The 27,168-nt window shown below is 68.1% G+C and overlaps 2 protein-coding genes across 8 annotated transcripts; one reads left to right on the top strand and one right to left on the bottom strand.

The window, feature by feature from the left end:
- Positions 1-206: 206 nt before the first annotated feature.
- On the top strand, positions 207-10,599 carry FASTK (Fas activated serine/threonine kinase). The gene is made up of 10 exons (XM_071456416.1): positions 207-361; positions 667-1,270; positions 3,550-4,020; positions 4,635-4,783; positions 4,984-5,200; positions 5,756-5,915; positions 6,851-6,942; positions 7,186-7,807; positions 8,140-8,254; positions 9,977-10,599. The coding sequence occupies exons 2-10, from the start codon at positions 712-714 to the stop codon at positions 10,061-10,063; spliced, it is 2,472 nt and encodes an 823-aa protein (XP_071312517.1). The 5' UTR covers positions 207-361; positions 667-711; the 3' UTR covers positions 10,064-10,599.
- Positions 10,594-27,165, bottom strand: SLC4A2 (solute carrier family 4 member 2). 7 transcript variants are annotated; one of them, XR_011684206.1, is made up of 24 exons: positions 26,923-27,165; positions 26,225-26,279; positions 21,591-21,734; positions 18,802-18,970; positions 18,442-18,677; positions 18,182-18,306; positions 17,799-18,022; positions 16,817-16,953; positions 16,563-16,743; positions 16,338-16,473; positions 16,017-16,200; positions 15,825-15,939; positions 15,567-15,751; positions 14,484-15,018; positions 14,223-14,371; positions 13,849-14,043; positions 13,527-13,769; positions 13,240-13,329; positions 12,811-12,977; positions 12,476-12,729; positions 12,047-12,216; positions 11,608-11,781; positions 11,061-11,442; positions 10,594-10,930 (listed from the first exon to the last, which is right to left on the bottom strand). XR_011684206.1 is itself a non-coding variant. In XM_071456398.1 (24 exons), the coding sequence occupies exons 3-24, from the start codon at positions 21,648-21,650 to the stop codon at positions 11,362-11,364; spliced, it is 3,711 nt and encodes a 1,236-aa protein (XP_071312499.1). In that variant the 5' UTR covers positions 21,651-21,734; positions 26,225-26,279; positions 26,923-27,164; the 3' UTR covers positions 10,594-11,361. The 7 variants fall into 7 exon arrangements, 5 of the variants coding, with proteins under 5 accessions (XP_071312499.1, XP_071312495.1, XP_071312496.1 ...); XR_011684207.1 differs by having other exon boundaries at positions 10,594-10,817; XM_071456398.1 differs by having other exon boundaries at positions 10,594-11,442; positions 14,484-14,705; positions 14,805-15,018; positions 26,923-27,164.
- Positions 27,166-27,168: the final 3 nt, after the last annotated feature.

The raw sequence follows: 27,168 nt of genomic DNA, 5'->3' as shown, positions 1-27,168 counted from the left end.
TGGCGTCCCGGCTGTGCTGCGCCGCGGGTCGGGGGAGGTGGCGGCACCCGGTGTGACCGGGCACCGGGCTGGGGGCGGGGCTCCGGGAGGGGCAGGGCCCGGCTCCTCCTGCCACGCGCTCCGCAGGGCCGTAGCGCGCCTGCGCCGGAGGCACCGCCCTGCGCTCAGCGGCGCTCTCGCTCATTGGCGGAGGCGCGGCGCTGATTTGCGTGTAGCGCGCGCCAGCCCCGCCCCGGAAGTGCCGCGCGTGGGGCGGGGCCGCAGGAAGATGGCGGCGGGGCTGCGCTCCCGGGCCGGGTCTGTGTCCCGGCGGCGCTGAGCGGCGGCGGTGGCGGCGGGAGCGAGCGGCCGCCAGCGCCATGTACGGCTGGACCGGGTGGGGGGGCAGGGAGTCCCACCGGGGGGACCCGGGCGGCCCCGGTGCCGGTGGAGGTCGGGGTATGCTCGGGAGAGGGGCGGGTGCCGTGAGGCGGGAGACACCGGGCGGGCGGGAGGTCCCGGCATCTCGGGGCCGGGCGGGACGCGGGCCCGGACAGGCCGGCGGGCCCGGTGCCGGGGAGTCGCGGGGGCGGGGATCCCGGTGGGTGGGGGGAGTGCCCGTGGCCGCCCGTACCCCCGGCCGTCCCGCAGGTCTCCCCGTCACGGCCCCGCCGCTCTGTCCCGCAGGGTCCTCCGGAGCCGCGGAGTCCCCCGCGCCGCGCCGCCCCCGCCATGCTGTGCCCGCTGCTGTGCCCATGGCTCCGCGCTCTGACCCGGGCGGGCCCGCGGGGCCCGGCTGCCCGTGAGCGCCGCGGTGCCGCGATGTTTCCCGCCTGCTGCTGCGCCGGCAAGGCCAGGCCGCGGCTGCTGCTGCCCCTGGACCCCTACGGCCATGGGCTGCTGCCCGCCGTGCACCCGGACGGCGGCCGGGGCCGGGCCCACGGCAAGAGGAAGAGCTGGAACTTCATCCACGAGAAGATGAGCTACGACACCTTCTTCACCATGAAGCGGCTGATCGAGCGCTCGCGCAGCGTGGGCGAGGTGCTGCGCTGGGTCACGCAGAACCCGGGCAAGGTGTCGGCCAGTCACTACCCCATAGCGCTGCACAAGCTGGGGCAGCTCCTGCAGCAGCAGCCGGGGCCGCCCACGGGGGCCGGGGACGGCCGCGGGCCCGCGGGGCAGGTGCTGGAGCAGCCCGAGTTCCACGTGCTCTGCCAGGCCATCGTCAGCGGCTGCGCCAAGTTCGACAACTTCAGCATCGTCAACTGCCTGTACGCGGCGGCCGCGCTGGGTGAGCCTCCCTGGGGCCACGCAGGGTGGGGAGCACGGCGCTGCCACGGCGCCAGCCCGGGCTCCTGGGCACTGCTGGGTCAGGGGCAGATGGGCTGTGACCCTTGGGGCTCTGGGCAGAAGGGATGCTCTGCTCCTCTGGGGCTGGGTGTCCCAGCTGACCAGGAGGTTGGTGCTGGGCAGCTCTGCTTGGCAGGGTGTGTATCAGCCACTCCTGTGCCGTGTCTAGCTCCAGCTTGAGTTCTGAAAACCAGGAAACACCCTGGAAAAAACCAGGAAACACCCAAGCACTGATGGGAGACACCATGGGTTTGGCTGCACTCTTGGAGGGTATAAGCCCCATGGCACCGGGTGTTGCTGTGTGCGAGAGAGGGTTTGAGGTATATGGGTACCTGTGCAGCTTCCTTGGGGTGCTGCTGAGCTGGAGAGGCCACATACCAAGGGGCTGTGGCCAGGGAAGGCTGCATCCCAGAGGCTCCTCCATCTGTGGACCAGGGTGACCCTGCAAGTTCTCCTGCTGGCAGCACGGGGATGGGGTCCACATCCAAAGAGGAGTGGACAGCAAGGCAGCAGGGAGAATCTTCGCCTCTGTCCCACTCAGGTGAGGCCCTACCTGCAGTGCAGCTTCCAGCTCTGACGCCCACCAGCAGACAGCCATGGAGTGAGCCCAGAGGAGGCCACGGAGATGCTCTGAGAGCTGGAGAGGGACTTTGGACAAGGGCCTGGAGAGGCAGGACAAGGGGGAATGGTTTCCCACGGCCAGAGGGCAGGGTTAGATGGGATATTGAGAAGGAATTCTTCCCTGGGAGGGTGGGGAGGCCCTGGCACAAGTTGCTCGGAGAAGCTGATGCTGCCCATCCCTAGAGGTGTCCTAGGCCAGGCTGGAGAGGGCTTGGAGCAGCCTGGTCTAGTGGAAGGTGTCCCTGGTCACGGCAGGAGGTTGTAATTGGATGATCTTTAAGGTGCCTTCCAACCCAAACAATTCCAGGATTCCACACTCTGGCGGGTTCCTGCCCTCCTTCCCTGGCTCCCCCATCCCGTTCTTGTTCCCGTTCCCCACAGCCTGGCCGGCCAGGGCTCGGTGGTTGAGGCAGTAACTCGAGCCTCTGCCAGGCTGGGGGGGCCGGCCCTGCCCGCAGTCCCGGGCGGCGGCGCCGGGTGTTTGTTGACACTGAGCCGGGGCTGCCCTCGCCAGGCTCCCCGTGCTGGGCCCCCCACGGCTCTGCTGTGCCCCCCACCTTGTTCTGCCCCCTTGTCCCTCATTAACACAAACTCCAGCTCTCTTTGGAGGCCTTTTCACGGAACAAAGCGGTTGCTCAGACCAATTCTGCATGTTCCCCCAGCTGAGTTCTGATTAACAATAACCCGCAGTGACTGGCCCTGCGCTGCCCTGTGGCCTGAGCCCGCCCAAATCCTGGGGTGATGGGGAACTCCAGGCCCCTGCAGTGCTCTTTGCCTCTGCTGAGGAGATCCCTCCTGACAGCCAAGGCACTGAGCCTGTGCCCAGGCCTGGATAACACGTCCTGAGCTGCAGGGAAGTGTTTCCCTGGGAGCCAGGTCTTTAGCACAAAGTAAAGCTGAGCTGGGAAACAGGAGAAGGTCAAAAAAGCCAAAGGATTAGTCCCTGCTGGAACAAACAGGGTTTAGTTTGGTCACATGGGATGGCACAGTTGTTTTCCAACCACAACTCTTTTTTATGAACTTTTTGAGGTGAATTTTTTGAATGCCCAGAGCCCCTGGAAGTGCTCCGGGCCAGATTGGAGCAACCTGGTCTAGTGGAAGTGTCCCTGTCCAAGGCAGAGGTGTGGAACTGGATGGGATTTAAGGTTCCTTCCAACCCAAAACAGTCTGAGATTTTGAGATTCTATGAGTTCCTTGTCTTTGAGATGTCTGAGACTTAGGAAATGAGCCTCGCCACTGCAGGAGCTGCAGCGCTCCCATTGCAGTGGGATGGGTGGGAATGGGAACGACCCCACAGCTCCCTGCAGTGTTTCCTGTGATGCGGATGCTCTGATGTTCTGCCGGTGCTTTGCCTTCCCCTCCCTTCCCCTTCTCAGTTTGGGCACTGACCCAGCACATCCATCCAGTCACGGCAATGGCCTCCTGCCCGAGCTTTGAGGCAGTTGTGCCGTGGGGCTGAGCCATGCCAGGATGCGAGCCGTGCTGGGATCTGACCCGTGCCAGGATCTGACCCATGCCCCGATCCAAGCCGTGCCGGGATCTGACCCGTGCCCAGATCTGAGCCGTGCCAGGATCTGACCTGTGCCTGTCCCCCCGCAGGGCTGCCCGGGGAGTCCCCACTGGTGCGGGTGCTGGAGGACGAGTCCCGCAGCCGCCTGGGCCGCTTCAACCAGAAGGACGTGTCGATGGTGTTCAGCAGCGTGATGCGGCTGCACCCCTCCAGCCCGCACCCGCTGGTCGAGTCGTGCCTCAGCAGCCTGGAGCGGCACCTGGAGAAGGAGCGGCACCCCCAGACCCTGTTCCTGCTGCTCTCCTACTACCGGCTGCGGGCACAGGCGCTGCAGGGCCACGCGGCCTCCGACCAGCAGCTCATCAACAACCGCAAGATCCTGCGCCTGGTGCGGCACACGCTGGGCCAGGTGAGCGCCATGAGGGAGCACGAGCTGGCGCTGCTGGACGAGATGCTGGCCCTGTGTGCCCAGGAGGCCAACAACAAGGCCCTGGAGGCCATCTTCAGCTCCCAGCTCTTCTACGAGAACCGGCAGGAGCGCTTCATTCGCAGCATGGCAGGTGAGGGGTGCCCAGGAGGGGTCCAGCGTTGTCCCCTCATTGGGGGTCCAGGGCTCTGGTCAGCCAGAAGACATGGGAGCCTCTGGCCAGGTGGGGGACAGCCTTGCAGATGCTTTCCCTGGCCCTGGACATGTTTGGGTGATGCAGCCTCAGCTGGGACCCTGCTGAGCCCCACAAGTGGAGCAGAAGGAGCCCTGTATCATGGCCACCCTTGTCACTGACAGCACAGCCCTTTGACAGGCTGGGAACCCCCCATTCCTCTATGGCCTGGGAGGGACCAGGAGCCCCCTATTCCTTCAGGGGCTGTTTTCCCACAGTGCCTCCAGGCTGGGCACAGCAGAGTTTTGGTGGGGTTTTGCAGAAGGCCCCACTTGTGCACATTCCAGCTGTGCTCCATCTGTGCCTTCTGGCTGTGTATGACAGGAGTCTGTCTTAGCCTCTCACCTGACCCATACCTGAGGGTTTTAGGAGCTGCCTGGCTTTTGAGGTTTCTGGGACTGGCCCTCCTGTTTGATCCTGTCGTCCCACCTGCCCGGGCTGTGGTGGCTGCAGAGGACCTGGGCTGGGGACAGAGCTGGCCCCTGTGACGGCCTCCCCACTGTGTTGGCTCACAGAGTGGCTGCCCCGGAAGGCAGAGAACCTGACTCCCTACACCATGGCCCTCATTGCCAAGTACGTGGCACGGCACCGGCTGCGTGAGCCGCGCCTGCTCGACACCATCGCCAACTTCCTGCTGAAGCGTGGCGAGCAGCTCGACAGCAAGGTGAGCGCTTCCCTCCGTCCATGGGCACGCCTGGGCACAGCAGCTATGGCCCTTCTCCATTGTGAAGGGGCATTCCAGGGAACCAGGGGCCATGCCCCAGTCCCGGCAGGTTCTGAGCATCCGTCCTTGCATGGCACTGGGCAGGTGGCCCCGACCTGTCCCTCGTCCCAGCCCAGCCCCACACACCTCTCTTGCCACAGGTGATCCAGAAGTTGGTGTTTCCCTTCAGCCGGATGAACTACCGCCCCTCCAACCACGGCGAGCTCTTCCCCAAGCTGGAGGCCATCCTGGAGCAGAAGGCTGGCAGCTCCCCACTGGCCACCGTCAACATCCTCATGTCCATGTTCCAGCTCAGCCACTTCCCGCAGACTGTCCTGCACCAGGTCTTCTCCCCAGGCTTCATCACCAATGTCATGAGTACGTGGGGCTGTTGCTGGGGTGCTCCCTGCTGGCAGAGCCCCAGCTGGGGTGGGGATGGTCCCTGGTGGCATGGCTGGGCAGGGGGTGCCTGTGGGGATGGGCTGCATGCAGGTGCTCCTGGCTGGCAGAGCCCAGCTGGGTGGGGGCAGTCCCTGCAGCACAGCTGGGCAGGGGGTGCCCATGGTGCCTGTGGCATGGGCTCTATGCGTGCTGCCCCGCAGGCAACCCCTACGCTGCTGGGGCAGGGCTGGGCAGGGGGTGCCCGTGGTGCCCATGGTCTCCATGCGCACCCTGCTCCGCAGGCAGACCCTACGCTGCTGGGGCAGGGCTGGGCAGGGCTGGGCAGGGGGTGCCTGTGGCATGGGCTCCATGCACACCCTGCCCCGCAGGCAGCCCCTAAGCTGCTGGGGCAGGGCTCGGCAGGGGGTTCCCGTGGTCTCCATGCGCACCCTGCCCCGCAGGCAGCCCCTACGCTGCTGGGGCAGGGCTGGGCAGGGCAGGGGGTGCCCGTGGTGCCCGTGGCACAGGCTCCATACGCACCCTGCCCCGCAGGCAGCCCCTACGCGCTGATCGTGCGCCGGTACCTGTCGCTGCTGGACGCGGCCGTGGAGCTGGAGTTCCGCGAGTACAGCGGCCCCCGGCTGGACCCGCGCTACCGCGTGCTCATGTTCGAGCACGCCCTGACCGCCGACGAGGCCAACAGAAAGTACAGGTGAGGGGCCAGGGGGAGCACCCCCTGCAGTGGGGGACGGGGGTCTGTCACCTGCTCTGGCAGCATCCCACAGGGTGCTGAGATGGAGGCCCCTATGGCAGCTCCAAAGCCTGTGGGATAGCACTCTAGAATCACAGAATCATTTAGAATTGCAGAATTGTTTGTGTTGGGAAAGCCTCAGAGACCCCAGTGGAGAAGAGGTGGTATTCATACAGGGAGAACTGGTTTGGAAGGGCCTCCAAGTCCAGCCAGAGATACCAGCAGTGGGCGGCAGAGGCTGGGTGCAGAGGCTCCCTTCCCAAGGCATTCTCAGTCAGTGCCCTCTCTCTGCCACGCCAGCCTCACCACACCCCAGGCATTTCAGGGCATACCACCTGCTGGAAGCAGGACGTACAGGAGGTCAGGAGACTGGCATACCAGGTGAAGGCTTTCAGATTGACAATGAGGAGAGCAAAAAATCAGATGATGGAAATGCATCCTGCACACCCCATTTCCCCAGCAGGACCTGGGCAGAGGAGGAGGAAGGGTGCTTGCATGAAGGGACTGCACATCTGGATGAAGATGTCATAACAATGCTGGGTCACCTAGCCCCTGAGCCCACCTGCCCCCCAGCACTGCTAAGGCCACCACTGACCATGTCCCCAAGTGCCACATCCATATGGCTCAGAGATGGGGACTCCCCCCTGCCCTGGGCAGTGGTGCCAGGGCTGGGCAGCCCTTTTGGGGGCTTTTGGTGTCCCAATACTGTGAGGAGCTTTTCTGCAAAAGGAACTGGAGCCCATCCCCTCTTGACTCCCAACAGCAGATCCAAAACTCCAGGCCCATGCATCCCACTCCTGGGGCTTCCCATCTCTACATCGATGTAGTCAGCACCAACAGTGCTGGGGGGACATACCAGCCCCTGCTGTGCCCCCCTGATTGTCCCCTCCTTGCAGCTACAAGGGGCTGGTGGCCGAGGCTCTGCGGCAGCTGGTGGGGGAGGAATGCTACCGGCAGGACGAGGTGCTGCCTCCTGGGTACTGCACAGGTAACCCCCGGGCTGTGGGCTGCCAGTGGCATCGGGGGGCTGGGGCTGGGAGGTCCTGTGGTGCAGAAATGAGCTCTGGCTGCTTTGTCACTGCCTGCCCTGTGACGCCGCCTTTGGAACAAAGCTCCCGCTGCAGAAGGCGGGGTTCCCCTGTGTCTGTTTGCTGGCTCAGAGTCCCAGCTGGGGCACAGAGTTCCCGAGCCGTGTCCCATCAGTAGCTGATCCCTGTTCTCTCTCCCGCAGACTTCCTGCTGTGGATCAACCGCTCAGGCACGGTGCTGCCTCTCTCACGTGTTCCAGCAGCTTCCAGGGCGCCCCCAGCCACATCCCCTGTCACCATGTCCCTGCGGTCCAGCGTCCTCGCCCTCACCTCAGATTTGCAGGACTTTGCCCCGTTTGCTGCAGAGGCACCCAGCAGCCCCTCAGGCCCCCGCGAGAGCGGCCGGGCCGGGCGGTTCCTGCCGGCACTCTGCCCGGCCCCGGGGGGGCCCTGCTTCCAGCCCCCCTCGGACTATTACTGCGGGCTGAGCAAGGAGCCCTCCCTGGCCAGCCCGGGCAGCTCCACGCTCAGCAGCCCCTCCGAGTGCCTCTCGGCGCCGCCGCCCGGCACCCCCGACTGCTCGCCCCGCACCTCCGCCGCCTCCCTCTTCCAGTTCCCCATCGGCAAAATCCTGGAGGAGGAGGAGGAGGCCGCCGGCTGCCCTGGCCAGGAGCACGGCTGCTTCCAGGGGGAGCAGGCCCAGGAGCAGGCCGAGGAGCGGAGCCCCCCAGCCAGCGAGGACCCTGGCCCCCCGCCCTCGCCGTGCCAGCCCAGCCCCAAGCGGGGCCCCCAAGAAGGGCTGCAGGGAGCCGAGGAGATCCAGAGGTACGGGCAGGGCCACACCCTGGCTGTGTCCCTGGTCCCCTCCAGCAGGACAGCCACCCCGGCACTGCCCTGGCTCTGGTCCCCTCCAGCAGCACAGCCACCCTGGCTCCTGCTCGCTGAGGCACTCAGCCCTGGCCCCTTCCTGCCCAGTGCTGTTGGGCACCCACAGACCCAGTCCCTGGGTGCTGCACACAGCTGTCCCTGCCACCAGCAGGGTCTGGGCTCAGCTGGGTACTGCTCTTCAGCTGCCACGGTGCTGGGGAGCAGGGTCCATGGATGGGCTGGTACTGTGGCGTGGGGTGACGCTGCCCTCCCTGCTGTCCCCTGTGCAGGGTGGTGCTGTCGGTCAATGACAAGTGGCACTACTGCCAGAACTCCGACATCCTGGTGGGCTCCCGGGCCATGCGGGACCGGCACCTGCGGCTGCTGGGATACTGTCTGGTGCAGGTAAGGGGGGCTGCCCCCACCTCCTCGGGGCCAGGGGGCACGGTGGGTGATGGGCTCAGCGCTGGCATCCCCAGTGTAAACACTCCTGTCCCTGTGAGAGGAAGCAGGGATGACTCATCCTCATGTCCCCTCCCCCACCCCATGCAGGACTTTTTCCATGCAGCTGGTGGGTGACACCAGCCCTGATGGAAAGCAGAGACAAGGGACAGTCTGTCCTGTGAGCTAAGACCCGACCTGAGTAAGGGGAAGTGGAAGGGGAGGGTGTTCAGCCCAGGCTGGCAGACACAGCCACAGGGGCAGCATTGGGTGTGGGGCCTCAGGGTGGGATCAGGTGGGTGGGACACACGTGGGTCCACCTGTGATCCCATGTGCCAAGGGGGCAGGAGGGAGGTTGTTTCACCTTCTGTGCCAGAGCCCTGCCCACCCTGTTCCAGCCCCAGGTGTTCCCTGCCGAGTGCTGGGACTGGGAGAGCCGTCAGGTGTGCAGCTCCTTTGGCAAACCCAGGTGTTGGTTTAGGATGTGCAGCTCCCACGTGCTTCTCTGTGGGTGGTTTTAGCCTGAGGATGAATCTTTCTGAGGAGAACAGCGCTGGAAAGGAGCCCTCTGTCCTGTTCACTCTTGCACTGCAGAGAGGACCAGGATTGCAGCAGTGCCTTCACTGTGCCATCCCACAGCCATTCCCAAACAGTTTCACTCCCTGCTGCTGCCAGGCTGTGCCAGCCACAGCTCCCTCCTCATCCTAGAGCTCAGCAGTGTTTGTGCAGAGCTCCAGAGTCCTGTGACTCTGCTGAGGAATCACCTGGGAGCTGCCCAGCAGTGTAGCTGGGCTGGGAGCAGGGCCAGCTCTCCCTTGAGCTGGTGTTTGGGCTGGGCTGTGTCCCTCCTGCAGAAGGCACAGCAGGGACCCAGCTGAAGGCACCTTAAAGCCCATCCAGTGCCAGGCCCTGCCATGGGCAGGAACACCTTCAACTATCCCAGGCTGCTCCAACCCCTATGTCCAACCTGGCCTTGGACACTTCCAGGGACAGCCACAGCTTCTCTGGGCACCCTGTGCCAGGGCCTCCCCACCCTCCCAGCCAGGAATTCCTTCCCAATATCCCATCCAGCCCTGCCCTTTGGCAGTGGGAAGCCATTCCCCAGTCCCTCCCAGCTCTTGACCTAAGTCCCTCTCCAGCTCTCTTGGAGCCCCTTTAGCCACTGGAAGGGGCTCTAAAGGGTCTCCCCAGAGCCTTCTTTTTCCAGGTGAAAACCCGTGGGTTGAGGGGCTCCACCCCCTCGGAATCTTTATTCCTCCCCTGTGCTGCCAGTGGCTGGAGCATGGGTCCCAATGACCCTTGGTGCTGCTCTGTGACTGCTGCTGGTGCCTTCAGGGCTGTTGGACCCGCAGGGTTTGCAGCCCCCCAGTCCCCTGTCACCTTTCATGGAGGGTGCTGGCAGGGGCTCGAGGGTGGCGTGAGGCTCGAGGTTCCTCCCTCTCTGTGCCTGCAGCACCTGTCCAGGGCTGAGCTCAGGCTGGACGAGCCTGGAGCTGGGCATTGTCTGCATTTCCTGTGCCATTGTCCACACTTCCATGCCCTCCTCCTCCAGGGAGGGATCTGCACCCTGGTTCTTCCTCCCACCATCACAGAAGGCTGAGGGGGGCTGGGGGCTGGAGGTACTGGGGATGGATACAGGTGGGGCCATGCTGTCACCGCTCTGACATGGTCCCTGTCCCCTCACAGCTGCCCTACACGGAGCTGGAGAAGGTGAGTGGCATCGAGGAGGCCAAGCACTACCTGCGGCAGAAGCTGAGGGAGCTGCGCTTCTGAGGGACGGATCCGGGGGGTGTGGGGGGCCAGGTGGGTGCTGCCAGCCCCTTCCCCTGTGCAGGGGGATACGGAGCTGCCCCCCATCCCGGGGGGTCAGGGGGATATGGAGATGGTCCCCATCTTGGGGAGCCAGGCTGTGGGGCCAGGCCGTGGGCAGTGCTCCTGCTGTGGGGCTGGGGGAGTGTGAGATTATTTATTGCCGTTATGGGGGGCCGGGGAGTGACTTGGGGGGTGCCGGGGGGTGGGGGGAGTTACTGGGGAAGGTCCCTCATGGCCCCCCTGCCCTGGCTCTGCCACCTCAGCCTGGTCTGTTGCTGCTGCTGGGCCTGGCCGGGGCACTGGGGGCTGTTCCTGGGTCCCCAGCACGGCTGCCCGGCCCCTCCGGGGGTGCAGGGGGCCCGGGGGCTGTGGTGGAGGATCCTGTGCAGGGCCGGGAGTGGGTGTGCACGTGGGGCTGTTCCCAGGGCCTGGGCCTGGAGGAGGGGGGTGTTAGGGAAAGGGGAACTTTCCAATAAAACTGGTGAAAAGTGTGCAAACTCCGGTCTCTTTATTAGTTGAAGACGGTGGGGAGGCCCCCAGCCCGGTAGCACCCCAGGGAATGCTCGGAGCAGGGCTCCCCTGGCAGGGGGGTCCCCCAACACCTCTGCCCTGGGCCCCATGATCGGAATAAAGCTGTTTATTGCCTTTGAATTGCCTGATCCATAAACCCCGGGGGCTTCAGCCGACGCCTGAGGGTGGGGCAGGAGCTGAGGGGCTGCTGAGGGGCCGAGGGGCCCTGCCCCGGACAGCCCTGTCCCGGGGGGCCCTGCCCCGGACAGCCCTGCCCGGGGGTTCTGACCCGTGGGGCCCTGTCCCGGGGGTTCTGTCCTGGGGGGCCCTGTCCCGGACAGCCCTGCCCGGGGGTTCTGTCCCGGGGGGCCCTGCCCCGGACGGCCCTGTCCTGGGGGTTCTGTCCCGTGGGGCCCTGCCCCGGACAGCCCTGCCCGGGGGTTCTGACCCGTGGGGCCCTGCCCCGGACAGCCCTGCCCGGGGGTTCTGTCCCGGGGGGCCCTGTCCCGGGGGTTCTGTCCTGGGGGGCCCTGTCCCGGACAGCCCTGCCCGGGGGTTCTGTCCCGGGGGGCCCTGTCCCGGGGCACGGGCAGCAGGTGTCCGAGGGGCTGAGCCTGGGGCCGGCGTCTCTTTGGCAGTGCCCTCCGAGGGCCTGGGGGCCGCAGGGCCCCGTCCCCGCAGGCACGGCCGCGCAGCCGCTGCCCCGGCCCCGCGCGGGCTCCACCGCCAGCCGTGAGCCGCCGGCGCCCTCACACCGGCATCGGCATCTCGTTGTACTCGTCCACACCTTCCCGCTCGTCCAGGATGGGCTCGGCCTCGGCTGCGTCCAGCTGCGGGACACGGCGGCTGAGGGGCGGCCAGCGCCCCCCGGGAGCCCCCTGGCCCCCGGAGTTCCCCCGGCCCCCGGAGCCCCCCGGCCCCCGAGAACCCCCCGGCCCCGGGAGCCACCGCTCCCGACCCACCGCTCCCGGGGGACAAGCGACGGCGCCACTTACACACTTCATTTCCCGGTCGGTGAAGATGCGGCTGAGCAGGCACATGCGGAGCGGCACCGTGAGGATGAGGATGAAGGGGAAGGCGAGGGAGGCCACAGTGGACATGACGGCCCAGAGCACGGCCAGGCAGGCCAGCTGCAGCCCGGTGAACAGGTGCATGCGCAGCGTGCGCACCTGGGCACAGAGCGCTGTCAGGGCTGGGGCTCTGTGTCCCCCAGCTGGGCCCTGTGTCCCCCTCCCACTGCGGGCACGGCCTAGACTGGGGCACCCACACCCCCAGACACAGCCCCCCACTCTGTCCCCCTGTGCCTCCTAAACTAGGCTCTGCCACAGCCTGTCCTGCAGACACCGCAGTGCTCCCACACAAGGGTACCCCAGCCTGGCTGCTGTCCCAGACAAGGGTCCTGCCCCAAGGATCCTCCCCAGGCCCCCTCCCCACCTTTTTGACATAGGTGACATCAGGGTGGTGCTTGGGGGGCATCAGCAGCAGCTGCAGGCGCTCGTAGAACTGGATGCCATTGAGGGAGGTGACGCCCATGTAGAGGAAGATGCCGAAGAGCACGGCCAGTGGGATCTGCCGCAGCAGGTCCCCGATGACGATGGACAGCCCTGGGCCAGAGCAGCGTCAGCCTGGGTAGGGGGCTCAGCACAGCCCTCCAGCCCCACCTCCCCCTTAACCCCCTCCCCTGGAGAGGGTCCTGCATCCCTGTGCCCACTGGGGACAGGATGGCCACACCAATTTGGCCGGGGCTCAGGGTGCCCCAGCTCCGTTCCCCACGCTGCCCGCTCCCCACCAGAGCCCCCCATGGCTCCCCAGCCCTCTCCCCACTGCACTGCAGTCCCCCCAGGACCCGAGGGCAGGACCTACCGACCAGCACGGCCACCAGCAGCCCGGTGACCCGCTGCTCCTTCACCTCCTGGATCTTGGGCTTGTCCCCAGGTGCCACCGCCTTGCTCATGACGGTGAGGGCGTTGGCGTGGGTGACGGAGCGCACGGTGGCTGCGGCAAGCCAGGGCAGCCCAAAGAGTGCGAAGAAGCCGCCCATGGCCACGATGAGCAGGAGGTCGAGGTGGAACCCGGAGCCCTTCTGCAGCATCCGCTCCTTCTTGCTGATGATCAGCCTGGAAGCAGGGCAGACAGTTGGCACAGCACGGGCTCCCCCTGCCCCACCAATGCCCCCTGCCCACCCCCAGTGCACTCACGTGGTGATCTGGGTCTCCATGAAGATGAGGATGAAGACGAGGATGGCGGGGAGGCCGCTGGCCACCATCATCCACACGGGGAAGGCACTCTGCACACCCAGGGGGTTGATCACCCAACCCCGCTTGTCTGGGGCTGTCACCGAGAACCCACTGGGCACACTCAGCTTCTGCAGGGGGAGGGGGACACAAATGCTGAGAGGGCACTGGCTGTGCCCCATAGAGTGAGGGGACCATAGAGGCACCAGGACCCCCAGTAGCCATAGTCAGAGGGAGAGAGGAGGTCAGAGGCTGGCACCAAGCAGGTGCAGCCCTGCTGGGAGCAGATGGAGCTGCTGACCCACAGCCAGGTCAGTGGGATGGGGCACAGGGATCCCTAGGAGGGTGCGGGGTTAGGTGTGCTGCCCAGGCAGTGGATGGGTGGCTGCTCACCTGTGTGTAGGTGTCCTGGATGCTGTAGTCTACCAGCACCATCACCAGGATGGCGATGGGCACCCCAAAGTCCCCGATGAGCCTCCGGATCTGGGGGAACACCAGTGCCAGCCTGGCCACAGCCCTCCTGGTTCACCCCAGCCCCCCAGGCTCGGCCCAGCCCCCCAGGCTCAGCCCAGCCCCACGGCCCCCAGGGTAAGCCCAGCTCCATGGCCCCCAGGCTCAGCCCAGCCCCACGGCCTCCAGGGTAAGCCCAGCCCCATGGCCCCACAGCCGTCCCCACGTACCCGTCCAGGGAAGAAGCGGCTGTTCTTGAACTTGCGCAGGAAGAAGGCGATGAAGAAGGTGCCGGCCATGAGCACGAGTGAGAGCAGTGCTGTGTTGGGCTGCCCCGTGACCTTGGTGGCACCGCGGGCAACCGGGCTGGTGGCCAGGGCTGTGGTGTTGGCCACGGCCACGGTGCCGTTGCCCCAGGCCTCGGCCGAGCTGTTGGTGCTCAGGCAGCTGTGCAGAGGGTGCTCTTGGAAGATCTGGAGCAGGAGGGTGGGTTGTTCAGCCCCATCCTGCCTGGCCCTGCCCCAGCCCGCCCGGCTCACCCCCGCAGCTCACCTTGGCCAGCTTGGAAAAGGTCTCATAGATGAAGATGAGGGAGATGAGAAATGCAAAGATCTCCTGGGTGAAGCGGGAGACAAAACGCACCAGGAAGCTGCCCTCAAAGGCCACCATGACCAGCACAATGAGGATGAGCCAAAAGCCGATCCAGACACGCCCCACCAGGTACTCCAGCTCATTGGATGTGCAGAACTGCCCAGCCGTGCAGACAGACAGATGGACAGATGGGTGTCAGGAGGGCAACAGGGCTGGACAGAGCCTGGGCAGTGGGGCAGAGCCCAGGCAGGAGGGCTGTGGGGATGTCTGCCCCAGGCAGCGGGGCTGGGGTGGGGGTGTCTCCCCAGCCCCCAGGGCAGACCCCAGCAGCTCACCGTGAAGAAGGCTTCCTCAAAGACGAGCAGCGGCCCTGAGAAGCCGATGACCAGCAGGGGCTGAGCACCCAGCAGGCAGAAGAGGACGCCCTGCAGCGATGTGGAGATGATCAGCTCCGACACCCCGATCAGGTCCTGCGTCTTCTCCCCTGCGGCAGCACAGGCTCAGGCTCACCATCAGGATGGGCCCTCGGGCACGGCCCTGCCCCGCAGCACCAGCACTGCTGCACCCCCCTTGGCAGGCTCCACACCCGCACTCACCCAGCAGCCCCCCGAAGGTGATGGCGGGTGACAGCGCAGCGAAGTAGATGAAGATGACGGCAGCGATGCACTGGGGGTCCAGCGCGTCGCGGAAGTCGCTCAGGTAGTGGGGGTACCTCCGCCGCACGTCCCGGATCAGCCCCCCGAAGGGGCGGCCCGTGCGCCTCAGGGGGTCGTCGTCCTCCTCGGCCTCGTCCTCCACCACCTTCAGCTTCAGCAGAGCTGGGGGTGAGCAGATGCACAGACAGACAGACAGACAGTGAGACCCCAACAGCTGGGACACCCCAAACCCTGCCCCGGCCCCAGCCCTGGCCCTGGCACCTTTCTCCTCAGGGGACTTGGGCTCCAGCAGCAGCCTCCGCTCTTGCTCCATCCTCTTCTTCAGCATCTCGCGCTGGAAGTGGGCGACGCTGCGCAGCAGCTCCTCGCCCTGCACCTCGGAGGGTGGCAGCACCACGCTGCAGTCCAGGAACTCGTTGATGGCATTCAGAAGGTCGTGACGGTCATCGGCCAGGTAGGCGGCCTCGTGGAATTGCTGGGGGGCCATGGCAGGGTCAGTGCCCACACCACAGCCCTGTGGCTCCTGAGAGCCTGGTATTTCACAGCCCCGAGCCCACAGCATCAGGATGGCCCTGGTCCTGGCACGGCCCTGAGCCCCCAACCCTGGCACAGCCCTGGTCCCCATCCCAGGATGGCCACGAGACCCCAACACAGCAAGGCTAACTGGCATCCTGGCATTGCCCCAAGCTCCCCAACCCCGACAGGACTCCAAGCTCTCATCCTGGCATTTCTCTGAGACCGCAGCATTGGCACAATCTGAGCCCTCCAGCCCATCCCATCTGAGTCCTGAGCTGCTGGCCCTATCACAGCCCCAAACCCACAGTCGAGTGCTGTCTCAAGACCATAGTCCCAGCACAACCCTGAAGCCCCAGCCCTGGCACAAAAACCCTGAGCTCCCTGCCCAGCACAGCCTCAAGCCCCTGCCCCAGCAGAGCCCTGAACCCCCATCCTGGCACAGCCCCAAACCCCTCAGGCAGGCACAGCCCAAGCCCCCCGCCCGCCAGGACCCCCCGGGGCAGGGACCTTGTCGGACATGAGGGTGGAGATGGAGCGCCCAATCTCGTGATAGTCCATGTGGGTGCTGCTGGGGCCCAGCAGCACGAAGAGGAACCGCACAGGCACGGGCACCTCCAGCACCGCGTCCAGCTCCACGGCCTCCTGCAGCCGCACGAAGGCCATGGTGGGCTGGTCCAGGAACTCCACACAGCCTGGGGAGCACAGGGGTCACCAGGGTGCCTGGCATGCGGCACCCACACCCCTGGCCTGCCCACCTCTCCATACCCACGAGCACCACTGTGGCCTCAGCGTTGTCCGGGATCTTCTCCAGCAGCTTCAGCTCGTGCTTTGACTTGGAGCGAGTGATGCCGGCCGGGGGTGTGGGAGTGAGGACCTCCCTCTGTGGGGACAGAGTGGGGCACAGGGGTCAGGGCCCTTCCCCAGGGCACGGGCAGGGCTGGGGGCCGTGGCACCCACCTCCCGCTCCACGTCGATGCGCGTGTCGTGCTCGCCGGCGTGGCCAGCGATGAGGGGCTCGGTGACAGCCGGCTCGCTGCCCTCAGCCACGTGGTTGGTGCTGTGGTGGTGCACGAGCAGGGAGCCCAGGCTGCCCGCCGAGATGTTCCGCGGGAAGGAGAACTCCTTCTCGTCGCTCGGGTGGCTGCGGGACAGGGCCAGGGCTGTCCGTGGTGGCCCGGCGGCACAGCCATTGCCAGGATCCCAGGGACAGCATCAGCCCCACGGCTCAGGGAGCAGAGCCCGGGGGCAAGGGGCTGTGTCCGTGCCCCCAGCGCCCACCTGTGCTTGAGCAGCAGCGCCCGCAGCACGTTGGCACGGTCCTCAGCCCGGATCTGGTCCGTGATCACCATCTGCTCCACCACCTGGTGAGCCACCCCCGGCAGCGTCTTTTGGTCCAGGTCCAGGAGCACGGCCCCTGGACAACAGAGGGGGCGCTGGGGCCAGCAGGGACAGGACTCCACCTCACTCACCGTGGGCCCCACAGGGCGGTCCCCGCCTCCCTACCGTGGGCCAGGGTCTTGCGGAGCTCCAGAAGGCTGCGGAAGGAGAGGGAGGCCACGTGTGGCTTGCCCCAGCGGTCTGTCTCCTCCTCCACGTCCTCCTCAAACTTGATCCAGCGCGCCGTCTCCTTCCACTGCAGCTCCTGGTTCTTGTCCACCACCAGCTCGTTCAGCTCCACAAACACCTGCAGCACAGCCAGGTCAGTGCCGGAACCCCAGACCCCATCCCTGCCCGTGCCCTGGCAAAGGTCCCCGCACCTCGTGGGGCTGCCGGTCCTGCTTGCGCTGCCGCGTGGTGGGCTCCTTGTGGTCCTTGCTGACGTGCACCACCTGTGCCTTGGCGCTCTTCCGCACCAGGTGCCGGCGCACGCCCGGCACGTCCTCGAAGCGGTGACCTGGGGGGGTCAGCAATGGGGGGTGCCCGGTCTGTGGGGCCCTGCACCTCAGAGCCCAGCACGGGGGACACTGAGCCCTCAGATGTGGGGCCTTGCCCAGCTGTGGAGCTGTGGGATGTGTCCTGCCAGGGACAGCTCAGGGCAGAGCCATCATCCCACTGCTGGGGGCAAGTGCTGCAGCTTTGCGGGGGTCACTGGGTCACTGCCAGCAATGCCACCAATCAAGGTGGCTCCTGGCACCGGGGTCACCTGCTCGCTATGTGCCAAGGTCAACCCGTGGCCACTGGCACATGGGCCCTGCCCTGGCTGCACTCCCCTGGGAGCTCCACAGCAAAAGCATCACCCACCACCCTGAGAGTCCTGGGCTGTGAATCCCTGGGGCTTCTGAGTGCCCAGGGGAGCCACCATCACTGCTACTGCTGTCACTGGCTCCAGCTGCCCTGGACCGAGCTCCTGGCCATTTCACAGGGACTCAGCCCAGCCCTGGCACCAGGGATGGGTCCCCTGTGGTTGTGCCTAGCACTGGGAGCAGGGTCAGTGCCTGCACTGAGCTCAGCTTGGCTGCAGACACAAGGCAACCTGGCACTGCCAGCCCCAGCAATGCCAGCTCCGGTGTTCCAAACCCACCATCCCCAGCAATGCCAGCCCCACTGTCCCAAATCCACCATCCCCAGCAATGCCAGCCCCAGCAATGCCAGCCCCACTGTCCCAAACCCACCATCCCCAGTGATGCCATCCCCAGCAATGCCGGCCCTACCATCCCCAGCCCCGCTCCACTGTCCCAGCCCACTCGCCCAACACAGAGTGGCCACCAGGGCAGCCCCAGGGGCACAGTGCCCACTCACTCTTCATGTAGTCCAGGTCAGCCGAGGCCAGTGTCTGTGCCTCTGACTCGTCTGTTGGCATTTTCTGGTAGCGGTCCTGCTCTGCAGCCGTCATGCTGCCGATGCAGCGCCGCTCGTGCAGGTTGTAGCTGCGGTGCCCCGGCTGCGACTTGGGCGCAGGGCGGCCCGGGGACCCAGCCTCGGCGGCTGCCCCCTCCCCCAGAGCCCCCTGCTCAGCATCAGGGCTGCAAGGCAGGAGCCCAGCTCAGTGCTGAGCCCCGCCCTGCACCCCAGTCCTGACACGGGGTACGGGAAGGGGCTGTCCAGCCCCCACCCTGCCGTGGGGCGGCCAGAGGATGCTGCCCGCTCCCCAAGAGCCCCAGCATGGCCCAACCCCAGCTCACCTGCTGGCCTGCGCTTCCTTCGGGGCCGTGCCCCCTCGGGGCTCAGGGGGGGAGCCGGGCAGTGCCGCAGGGGCCGCTGGCTCCTCTGCCTGCTGGTCGCTCGCCTCATCCTCCTGCAAGAAGAACTGGGGGGGCAGCGGGTGAGCCGGCTGCTGGGGAGCCGCGTCTCCCTGGCCGTGGCAGCAGCGGCCCCGGCTCCTCCGGTGCCCAGCTGTGCCCAGGCACGCGGAGCGCTGCCCCCACCCCAGCCCGGCCCTCACCTGCACTGCCTCGGCCGGCCCGGGCTGCCGCAGCTCCTCCGCCGACCGCTCCGTCTCCGTGTCGCACGTGTCATCCTCATCCTCCTCAGCCTCCTCGATGGTGGGGGTCTCTCCAGGGACAGAGGCACGCCGGGCCTTCTTTTTGCCCTTTTTCGGGATCCCCTTCTTGCGGCGGGCGTCAGAGGGCAGGTGCGTGGAGAGCGGGTGGTGGATGTGGTGGGACGACTGGCGGTGGTCTGGGGGGACCAGGAGTTGGTGCTGTGTTCCCTGCCCATTTCCTGCCAGCTCCCCACGCCCTGCTCGCCCCCTGTCCGCTCCCTGCCCGTTCCCTGCTCCGTGCCCGCCCTTGGCCCCGCTCACACTCGAAGTCCTCCTCGCCGTAGCTGCGCCCGGCCTCCTCGGCGTTGCGGGGGTGGGCGTCGTTCAGGATCTCCTCGAAGCGCTCCACGCCCAGGGCCTTGTTCAGGTCCTTCTCCTCCTCCTCCTCTCCGAAGGCAGGTGAGCCGGCGCCCAGCGCCTCCTGCTCGGGCTGCAGGCCGGCAGCGGGGATGAGCGGGCACACGGCGGCAGCACCGGCACCGCCACCCACCGTGCCCCGACCCCAGCGCACCCCGGCCACGCAGCCCCGCGAGATGGCTGCTCCGAGGGGCTGTCTGAGCCCCGAAGGCACCCAGGGGCTGGGCACCGCTGCCCTGTGCTGGGCACCCCCTGCATCATTCCCACCCCACGCACCCCAGCACCCCCGGCCTCAGTGCTTGCGTCGGTGTCACCTCCACGCCACGGTGTCACCTCCACCCCACGTGCCACAGCAGCCCAGCTCCGGGCCCTGGGCTGTGCCCCGGGTACCCCGTGCCACGCTTTCCTCCGAATGGGAACCAGCATGGCCAGTGCTGTGTGTCCCTGGACAGCCCCGGCCCCCGCAGTGCTGTGTCCCTGTACCACCCCAGCACCCCCAGCGCGGTGCCCCGGTGCTGTGCCCCCCCCAGCGCTGTCCCAGCCCCTGACCCGCAGATCCCCCGGCTCTGTGCCCCCCGCCCCGGGCTGCCGCTGCCCCCCAGCCGGGGATGCCAGGGGTGGGCTCGGGGGGAGGGGCTGCGGGGGCAGGGGGCGGGGCTGGGAGCGGGAGGGGATGCGGGGCTGGGGGCGCAGAGGGATGCGGAGGGTGCGGGGGGGTTGTGGGGGTAACGCGGGACCGGGGGCTGCGGGGACACGGGGGATGCGGAGCTGGGGGGATACGGAGGATGCGGGGCTGGCGGTTGCAGGGGCCTGGCTGGGGGAGTGCGGGAGGGGCTGCGGGGGCTGCGGGGGGCGCGTCCCCGGCCGGTCCTACCTGAGTCATGGCGGAGCCGCTCCCTCCGCAGCTCCCGCAGCGCTTTATCGGAGCGGCGGGACCGGCCGGGGATGGGGCCGGGGGTGGGGGGAGAGCGAGGGGGGGGCGCGGGGGAGGAAACCGGGGGGGGCGGCGGCTCCGTCCCGGCCTTGCCAAATATTGACGGAGCCGCCTCGCGCCCGTCTCAAGGTGACGGCGAACGCAGAGGGCACCGGCGGCACCGCGGCATCGGCGGCGGCCCCGGAGCGACCGCCCCCCCCCCCCCCCCCCGGAATGCACCGGGCCCCGCAGGATGCAGCGGACCCACTCGGGATGCGCCGATCCCCCGCCAACTCCGGCCCCTCGGGACGCAGCAACACCCCGGGAACCACCGGCCCCTCCCGCCGAGCCCCGGCCCCCGAACCGCCGGCTCCCCGGGCCCAGCTCGGATTGCCCCGGAGGGCAGCTCCCATCCCCCGGGGCTGCACGGACCCCCGGTAAATGCCCTGCCAGCCTTGCACTCCTCAGCCCCTGCGGGGGCTGCACAGCCGAGCCCCCCGCCACGGCCCCACCCAGGGACCCCGGAGTGGGGGGCAGGGGGGTACAGGGGCACCCCAGGCACCAGGATCTGCCTGCAGGGGCAGCGGGGGAGGAGCTGCCAGCGCCCCGAGTGGGCACCCCAGAAGCACCTGCGGGTCCATGGCTGTGCCATGGCTACCCCACATGAACCCCAGCCCAGGTATCCGGTTTGGGCACAGGTGCCCCATACCTGTCCCCACTGCACAGTGACCCCTGGGCTCCCAGGGGGGTTACCTGGAGGGTGACACAGGGGGTCACTGTGCAGTGGGGTGACCCAGGTGATGGCCCACGCCAGCCCATCGCACCCCGGCACACAGGGGCTGCCACGTGATGGCAGCGGTGGCATCAGACCAGTCCTGCCACATCCCTCCCACCATCCCCGTGCCCCCTTTGATCCCCCAGACCCCTCAAGTCCCTTTGGCCGTGGCCCCAAGGCCCCAAACCTGCCGGGCTCCATTCTGCACCCCAGCAGCACCCACCCCACCTTTGTCGGGCACCTGGCGTCACCGTGGCACAGGTGGGCACGGTGCCCTGGGTTAGCAGCGCTGAGAGAGCCCCCAGAGGCCCCCTAGGCCGCAGCTTACCCGGGAGCCCCGGAAAAACTCCATTAGGATGGGGCCGGTCCCATCCCCGGTCACGTGCGGGCGGCGGGGCTCGCCAGCAGCACCGGGCGGCCGCGGCGTGACACGGGGCTCAATCATTAACCCGGCCGGGAACCGCCGCCAGGGCAGCGCTGGCACCGCGGGCACCGCCACGGCCCTGCCACCGGCGGCGCTGGCACCGTGCGGCCCCAAGGGCGCCCGCCACCCTGGCACAGCCGGCCTGGCCTGCCCCGGGGGGCTGAGCAACCGGGCAGGTGGCACTGGGCACTGCCAGCAGCCACAGCCCTGTCCCACACCTGAGCCAGGGCTAGGGCAGGTGGCACTGGGCACTGCCAGCAGCCACAGCCCGGCCCCACACCTGAGCCAGGGCTAGGGCAGGTGGCACTGGGCACTGCCAGCAGCCACAGCCCGGCCCCACACCTGAGCCAGGGCTAGGGCAGGTGCAATGGGCACTGCCAGCACCCCACAGCCCTGCCCCACACCTGAGCCAGGGGTGAGGGTAGGTGCCACACAGCACTGCCAGCACCCACAGCCCCGCAGTCGGGCATCCCCCAGGTGCACCCCGGCAGCAGCAGGGGCTGTGCCATGACACCTGTCACCCCTCCAGGCCCTGTCAGGGGCTGCAGCCTCTCATCCCCCCGCCCCGCGGTGGCACTTACGCTCTGGAAGGCTGAGGAGACGATGTGGTGAAGCTCGGAAGACACCTGGGAATGGGTCATGGCGCTGGCACGGCCCCCGGCACGGCCGGCTTAGCCCTTTTCCTTCTCGCGGGGGCTCAGGGGACGCTCTCGGGGCAGCATAACCTGGGGGCGCACAGGGGATCAGGGGGTGCCCCGAGCCGTGCCGCGGGCGGGGGCCGGGGCTGCCCCTCCTCGGGCCGCGCTGGCTCCGGGCTGGTTTGTCTTGGCCACCGGCTGGAATGGGAGAGCTGCGGCCAAGACAAACGCCGGGAGGGGAGCGGAGTCGAGGCAGCGGGACCCCGGGCAGGCACCCAACCCTGCGGGGTGCGGGCAGGGTGCCAGACTCGGGGGGCACCGCAGCTCCCGACCCTCCCGAAAGCCCACAGCCCTCCCGCGTTTCCCCAGCCCGGCCCAGCTTCCACCCACGTTCGCCCCTTGGCAGCTTCCCGGCCCCGCGCTGACCCCTGTGGCACCGGCGTGCCGGGTTTATTGCCACGGGAGGTGGCCCACGTGACGGGGGGACCGAGGAGGGTGGTGACGGATGACTGCGTCTCACATGGGTGGCATCACCGTCCCCGTCACCGGCACCGCTGGGGTGCCAGCACGGTGGCCGTGGTGAGGCTCGAGGAGTTGTCTCAGTGAATGCCGAGGCTGCGGCTCCGAGCCTCACTGCAGCCCTGAATCCCACCTATTCCCAAAATTCGGTGCTACCCTGCTCCGGCTTCTCCCTAATCCCCGCTCCCGTCCGGGGCCGGAGCCAGCACATCCACATTCCAGCAGGCAGATTATCCGCCCTGCCACGCCGCTCTCCTGGGGCGCCCGCCAAGCCGCCGCCAGCACTCAGCCCCCCCAAACTCGGGATGGGACCCTCCCACGGGGGGGGACCTGGGGCTGGGCCACCGCCTCGCTGGGTGCACAGGACGGTGTCGCCGCTGTGGGCACTAAGCAGCTTTTTGGGCTTAATCTCGTGGGCAGCTCGGGATTAGTTTGGGAACACACTGGGATTGTTCTCGGGAACGTCGTGCTTTCACCAAAACACCCAACAAGGGGGTCCTGGCCCCCAGGTACCACAGCAGGAGCCCGGCGGGATGGTGACACTGGGGACATGCGGCTCCCGGGAGCCAGGGGCATGACCCCGCTGGAAAGGATGACGGAGAGCTGGGGGGGGCACGGGGGGACACTTCTGCTTTCCATTGCTGAGTCACGGACGAGTGGTGGCCGGGAACGGCTCAGGGCCAGCCCTGTGGAAAGGGGCCAGAACAAGCCCTGATTGGTGCCCCGTGGCCAACCCCACTCCCAGGACGCTGTGGCACCCTGGGATGGGGGGACGGGTCCAGAGCAGACACCCCGGGACAGTCCCACCGGCACCACGCGGCTGCAGCGCCGCCACCTCGCCCTCCCGCCGGGCAGGAGGGTCAGGACACGCACCCGAGGCCATGGCGGCGACAGCACCGTGCCGGTGTCGGTGCTGGCCCTGCCACCGGCCGCGCCCCGCGGCACAATGGCCCCTTGTGCGAGGCCGGGCCGCCCCGATAAGCGATAAGCGGGGCAGGAGCGCGCTCCGGGCGCGGGGAATGACCTGCCGCTGCCACGGGCGCCCAGCGCCCTGCCACGGCCACTCCCGCGCCGCCGGAGTCACATTCCTGGGACCGGCCCTGGCCTGCCTGAGCTGCTGAGGCGATTACAGGGCTCGGCCTTGGCCCCACACCGCCTCGGGGCTGCCCCAGAGCTCCTGGACCCAGCCTGTGCCGGGACCCACCTCTGGCACCGCCAGCACTGGGCTGAGCGCGGTGGGAAGTGGGACAAGGGTGCTGGCATTCACAGAGGGATACACCTGCCCGCACCTGCACAATGATGTCCTGGACAGCCTGTCCACTCCGGGACAACCACATCTGTACTGGGACAATCACATCCTGGGCAGCCACAACAGGACATCCTGGACAATCACAGCCAGGACAACCACATCCACACTGAGGCACCCACGTCCTGGGAAGCCAGGTCACACATCCACACCAGGACGAGCGCGTCCATAGCACAGAGCCAAGACCCCATGAGAAGGGACAAGACTGGGAGCGGGGGACCCCCCAGGGCAGCAAGTGTCCTCCTGCCCACTCTGCCATTCCAGTGCCCCCACCAGCAGCAGCACCAGGACTCCTGCCAGAACATCTCCTGCCACCACTGTGTCACCCAGCAGATCCCTGGCATGGGCTCAGTGCACACACATGTGCCACCCATGCTTGTGCCCACACTGGCATCAAGGCTGATGGTGACCCCCGTAGCACGTTCCCCAGCCTTGGTGGTGACACCAGCTGCCCCCTTGGTGACAAGGAACAGCACAGCGTGTCTGTTGTGGCCTCCCTGCTGGCAGCACCCTCCAGCACGGCATGTGCCAGGCAGGAGGAATGGCTGGGGTGAGGCCAGCACAGCTCAGGCTGTGCCCATCGCCTGGGCAGATGTGTCCGTGGAACAGGGAAGTCAGGAGGCCCCAGTTCCCTGCACCCCAAAATGGAGGAGGCCCAGTGGGTGCTCCAGCACTCTGCCCACCCCCAAAGAGGGGAGGACCCCAGCTCCCTGCAGCCCCTTGCTCCCTGCCCCATCTCACCTGGCTGCTCCAGGAAACCCCTGGGTGTCACTGGCACCCAGTGTGTCCCCAGATGCCACCCAGCAGGACCCTGCAGCCCCTTGTCACCACGGGACAGAGCTGGGCCAGGCACCACTGGCTCCCACCCAGCAGAGCTTCCCATGCTGAAACTTCAGAAACCAACACCAAAAATGTTCACCTCCCCCCTGCCCACGACCTCAAACCACCGGATCTGGAGATGAGTCACAGCTCTGCACCCACATGGTTCCACCACCGCGGTCATTGCCACTGTCACCGATGTGCCAGGCACCCTCCACCACCCCTCTGCCACCTCAGAGCGGCCAGGAGCCCCCCACATTGCCAGACCTGCAAGCGCCTCCTGCCACTGTCCCCACCCCAGCCCCAGGAGGGGACAGGCACAGCTGCCCCCACAGTCCTGGGGGGACCCGCACCAGCACTGACAGCTTGGTCCCTGCAGGATGGGATCGTGGAGGGGTGGTCCGGCCACAGGGACAGCCACTCTGTCACCTGCGGCAGGGCTGGACGCCGCCCATCCGCCCTCGGCTGTCGGAGCCCACCGCGGAGGTGTCGCTCCCGCTGTGCCAGCCCCGGTCCCGCACCGGCCCGGCCCCACTCACCCCATCACCCGCGAGCCGCTCAGCCGAGGCTCCGGCAGCTCCCCCGGCCGGGGGCAGGACCGGGACCCCCGGCCCGGCAGGGGCGAGGCCGGTCCGGAGCAGGAGCGCGGGCAGCGGCGCCGTGCCCGGGGCTGCCGAGCGCTGCCCGCAGTTTTATACCGGCTCCGGAGGAAAACAACCCGCGGGAGCAGCGGCGGGAGCGCGAAGCCTTTGTTCCCTGGAGCAGCCCGGATCCAAACAGTGAAGTGCTGCCAAGTCCTCCGCCGTGGCTCCCGTGGCGACCCCGCTCCCGCCCCAGGCGTGTTTGGGGACACAGGGGACACGACCCCCTCGGCGAGCGCAGGGTCCCACCCCGGGGAGGGCTGTGCCCACCCCCTTGGCCTGGCGCCCCTGGAATGCCCCAGCGCGGCGCCCTCGGGCAGCCAGCCCGGCCCTGCGGCCGCCCCGTCCCGTCTAATGACAGGCTGCGACTGTGGGGGCTGAAACGGGGACAGCACGGGGACACGGCTCCCACGGTCCCCTCCCTGCCGCCGCCCGGGACAGCGCTCAGGCACGGTGGCATCCGGGTCACCCCCAGCCCTGCCCGGGGCACAGGAGGTGGCGGGAGGGTGCCCCAGCCCGTCCTTCGGACCCCTCCCGCAGCCCCATGTCCCGCCGCGTCGCCGCCCGCCCAGCACAGGTGACAAGGCAGGTACAGCGCTCCCCGAGGAGCGGCGGAAGGGCTGCCGGCGGGGAGGCGCAGCCGCCGGTGCCAGCGGATCGTTAGAACGATCAAATCCCGGTTTTTTGGCAAGCGCTTGAAGTGGTGCAGCGACCCCGAAGGGCTCGACAGCAGGTTCCCAGCTGGAGCCCTCTCCGTGCGGGGACGGGGCAGGCACGGAGCCCTTCCCGCAGCACCGGGAGCTGCCAACAAAATTCCACTGCGGAGCGATCCCAAATCCTGACAGCGTACCGAAGAGAAAAAGGGTCTGCCTTGAGGCAGGGTCTGCGAAAAAGGGTCTGCGAGAGGCAGCCACGGGCAAGGCAGCCCCCAAAACCTGCCCGCACCCCAAACCTGCTGCCCCGTCCCTGGGGAGCGCTCCGGGGCCGTGGGAGCCCACGCTCCGTGGGAGAGCCCCGCGCTGGAGCCGTGCCCGGCGTTGCTCAACCTCGGATGGTTTCGCAAGGGGCAGTGCCCCGGCACCCGGCGGCTCTCAGCGGGCACCGGGCGACTCTCCGGGCACCTCGGAGCCCCCGTTCCGGGGAGCGGGACGGTGGGGGCGGCTGGATGACCCCAGAGCCCTTCCCGGCCCCGAGGAGCCCCCGGAGCGCTCCGCAGGCGGGGAGCGGGTGGGTGCGGGGTGCTCCGGGCGTGTGACAGGGACACGGAGCGGGTCCCAGCCCGCGTCACTCACCTGCCGAGGGCTGCCGGGCTCAGGCGCCGCGGGGCAAGCGCATGGAGCGGCCTCGCTGCAAGAGAGGGACGAGCATGGGTCAGGGGGCTCCCGCTCCCCCCGGGATCCCGCCGCACCCCGAGAGCGGGGCCGGGTTCCCCGGGACCGCCCCGCACGGAGCTCCGGGGCGGCGGGGAGGGACCGGGGTTCAGCGCCCCGGGCAGCACAGCTCCCGGCCGGGGGGATGGTGCCGGGGTGCCCGGGAGGGGTCCGGGGGTGCCCGGGCTTGGTGTCGCTCCACCTGCAGCCGAAGGAGCCGAGGCAGCCGGAGCATGTACCGGGAGAGCCGGGTCCCGGGACACGGCACAGCCGCCCTGAACCCCCGCAGCGCGGCAGGGGCCCCGGGAGGAACCGGGGGAAGCAGAGCCGCGGCCGCGCCAGGACCTGGGGCTGCCAGGGCGGGGCAGGACGGGACCGGGAGCGGGACCGGGGCTGCCGCGGGCGGGCGAGCGGGGCGGGAGAGGAGGGAGCGGAATTCAGGTGGCTCGGTGAGAGCAGCGTGCGGGGAGCGGGGACAGCACCGACTGGGACGGGCGGCACCGGGAGGGTAGGGGCACTGGGACGGGACCAGAACCGGGACCGGGACCGGACCAGCCGTGCTGCGCCCCGCCAGCCTCACCGCCTCCGTTCACGATCCCGCTGCCGGTGCCGCTGCTTACCGGACAGTCCAGCCGCGCCGGGCGGGTCTGCGCGTCCCCGCGGGGCGGAACGGCGGGAGCGCGCCGGGGCGGGGCGGCACCGGACGGGTCCGCACCGCTTCCGGCACCGACCCAGCGGGAGCGGACACCGTCCCCGCAAGGGATCCCCGCAGGGCGCCCGCGCAGTGGCGCTGTCCCGGGGAGGGCAGGCGAGGGGACCGGGGGGTCCGGGGGGGACGCGGCGGGCGGAGCCGGGGATCGAACCCG

Source organism: Agelaius tricolor, unplaced genomic scaffold (assembly GCF_023055355.1).
Source record: "Agelaius tricolor isolate 1412-34295 unplaced genomic scaffold, bAgeTri1.0.p SCAF_58, whole genome shotgun sequence".
NCBI classification, from domain to species: Eukaryota; Metazoa; Chordata; class Aves; order Passeriformes; family Icteridae; genus Agelaius; species Agelaius tricolor.
The sequence above is the reverse complement of the archived record's forward strand: the minus strand, read 5'-3'. Positions and strand labels throughout refer to the sequence as shown.

Bases quoted from the DNA above. Each gene is read 5' to 3' on its own strand.
- FASTK (XM_071456416.1), top strand. From the start codon at position 712: ATGCTGTGCCCGCTGCTGTGCCCATGGCTCCGCGCTCTGACCCGGGCG. The intron at 5,201-5,755 runs GTACGTGGGGCT...CCTGCCCCGCAG, and splicing joins CTTCATCACCAATGTCATGA to GCAGCCCCTACGCGCTGATC. The intron at 6,943-7,185 runs GTAACCCCCGGG...TCTCTCCCGCAG, and splicing joins GCCTCCTGGGTACTGCACAG to ACTTCCTGCTGTGGATCAAC.
- SLC4A2 (XM_071456394.1), bottom strand. From the start codon at position 21,650: ATGACCCATTCCCAGGTGTCTTCCGAGCTTCACCACATCGTCTCCTCA. The intron at 12,978-13,239 runs GTGAGCAGCCAC...CTCCCCCTGCAG, and splicing joins TCCAGGACACCTACACACAG to AAGCTGAGTGTGCCCAGTGG. The intron at 11,782-12,046 runs GTGGGGAGGGGG...CTCTGTGCCCAG, and splicing joins ATGTCACCTATGTCAAAAAG to GTGCGCACGCTGCGCATGCA.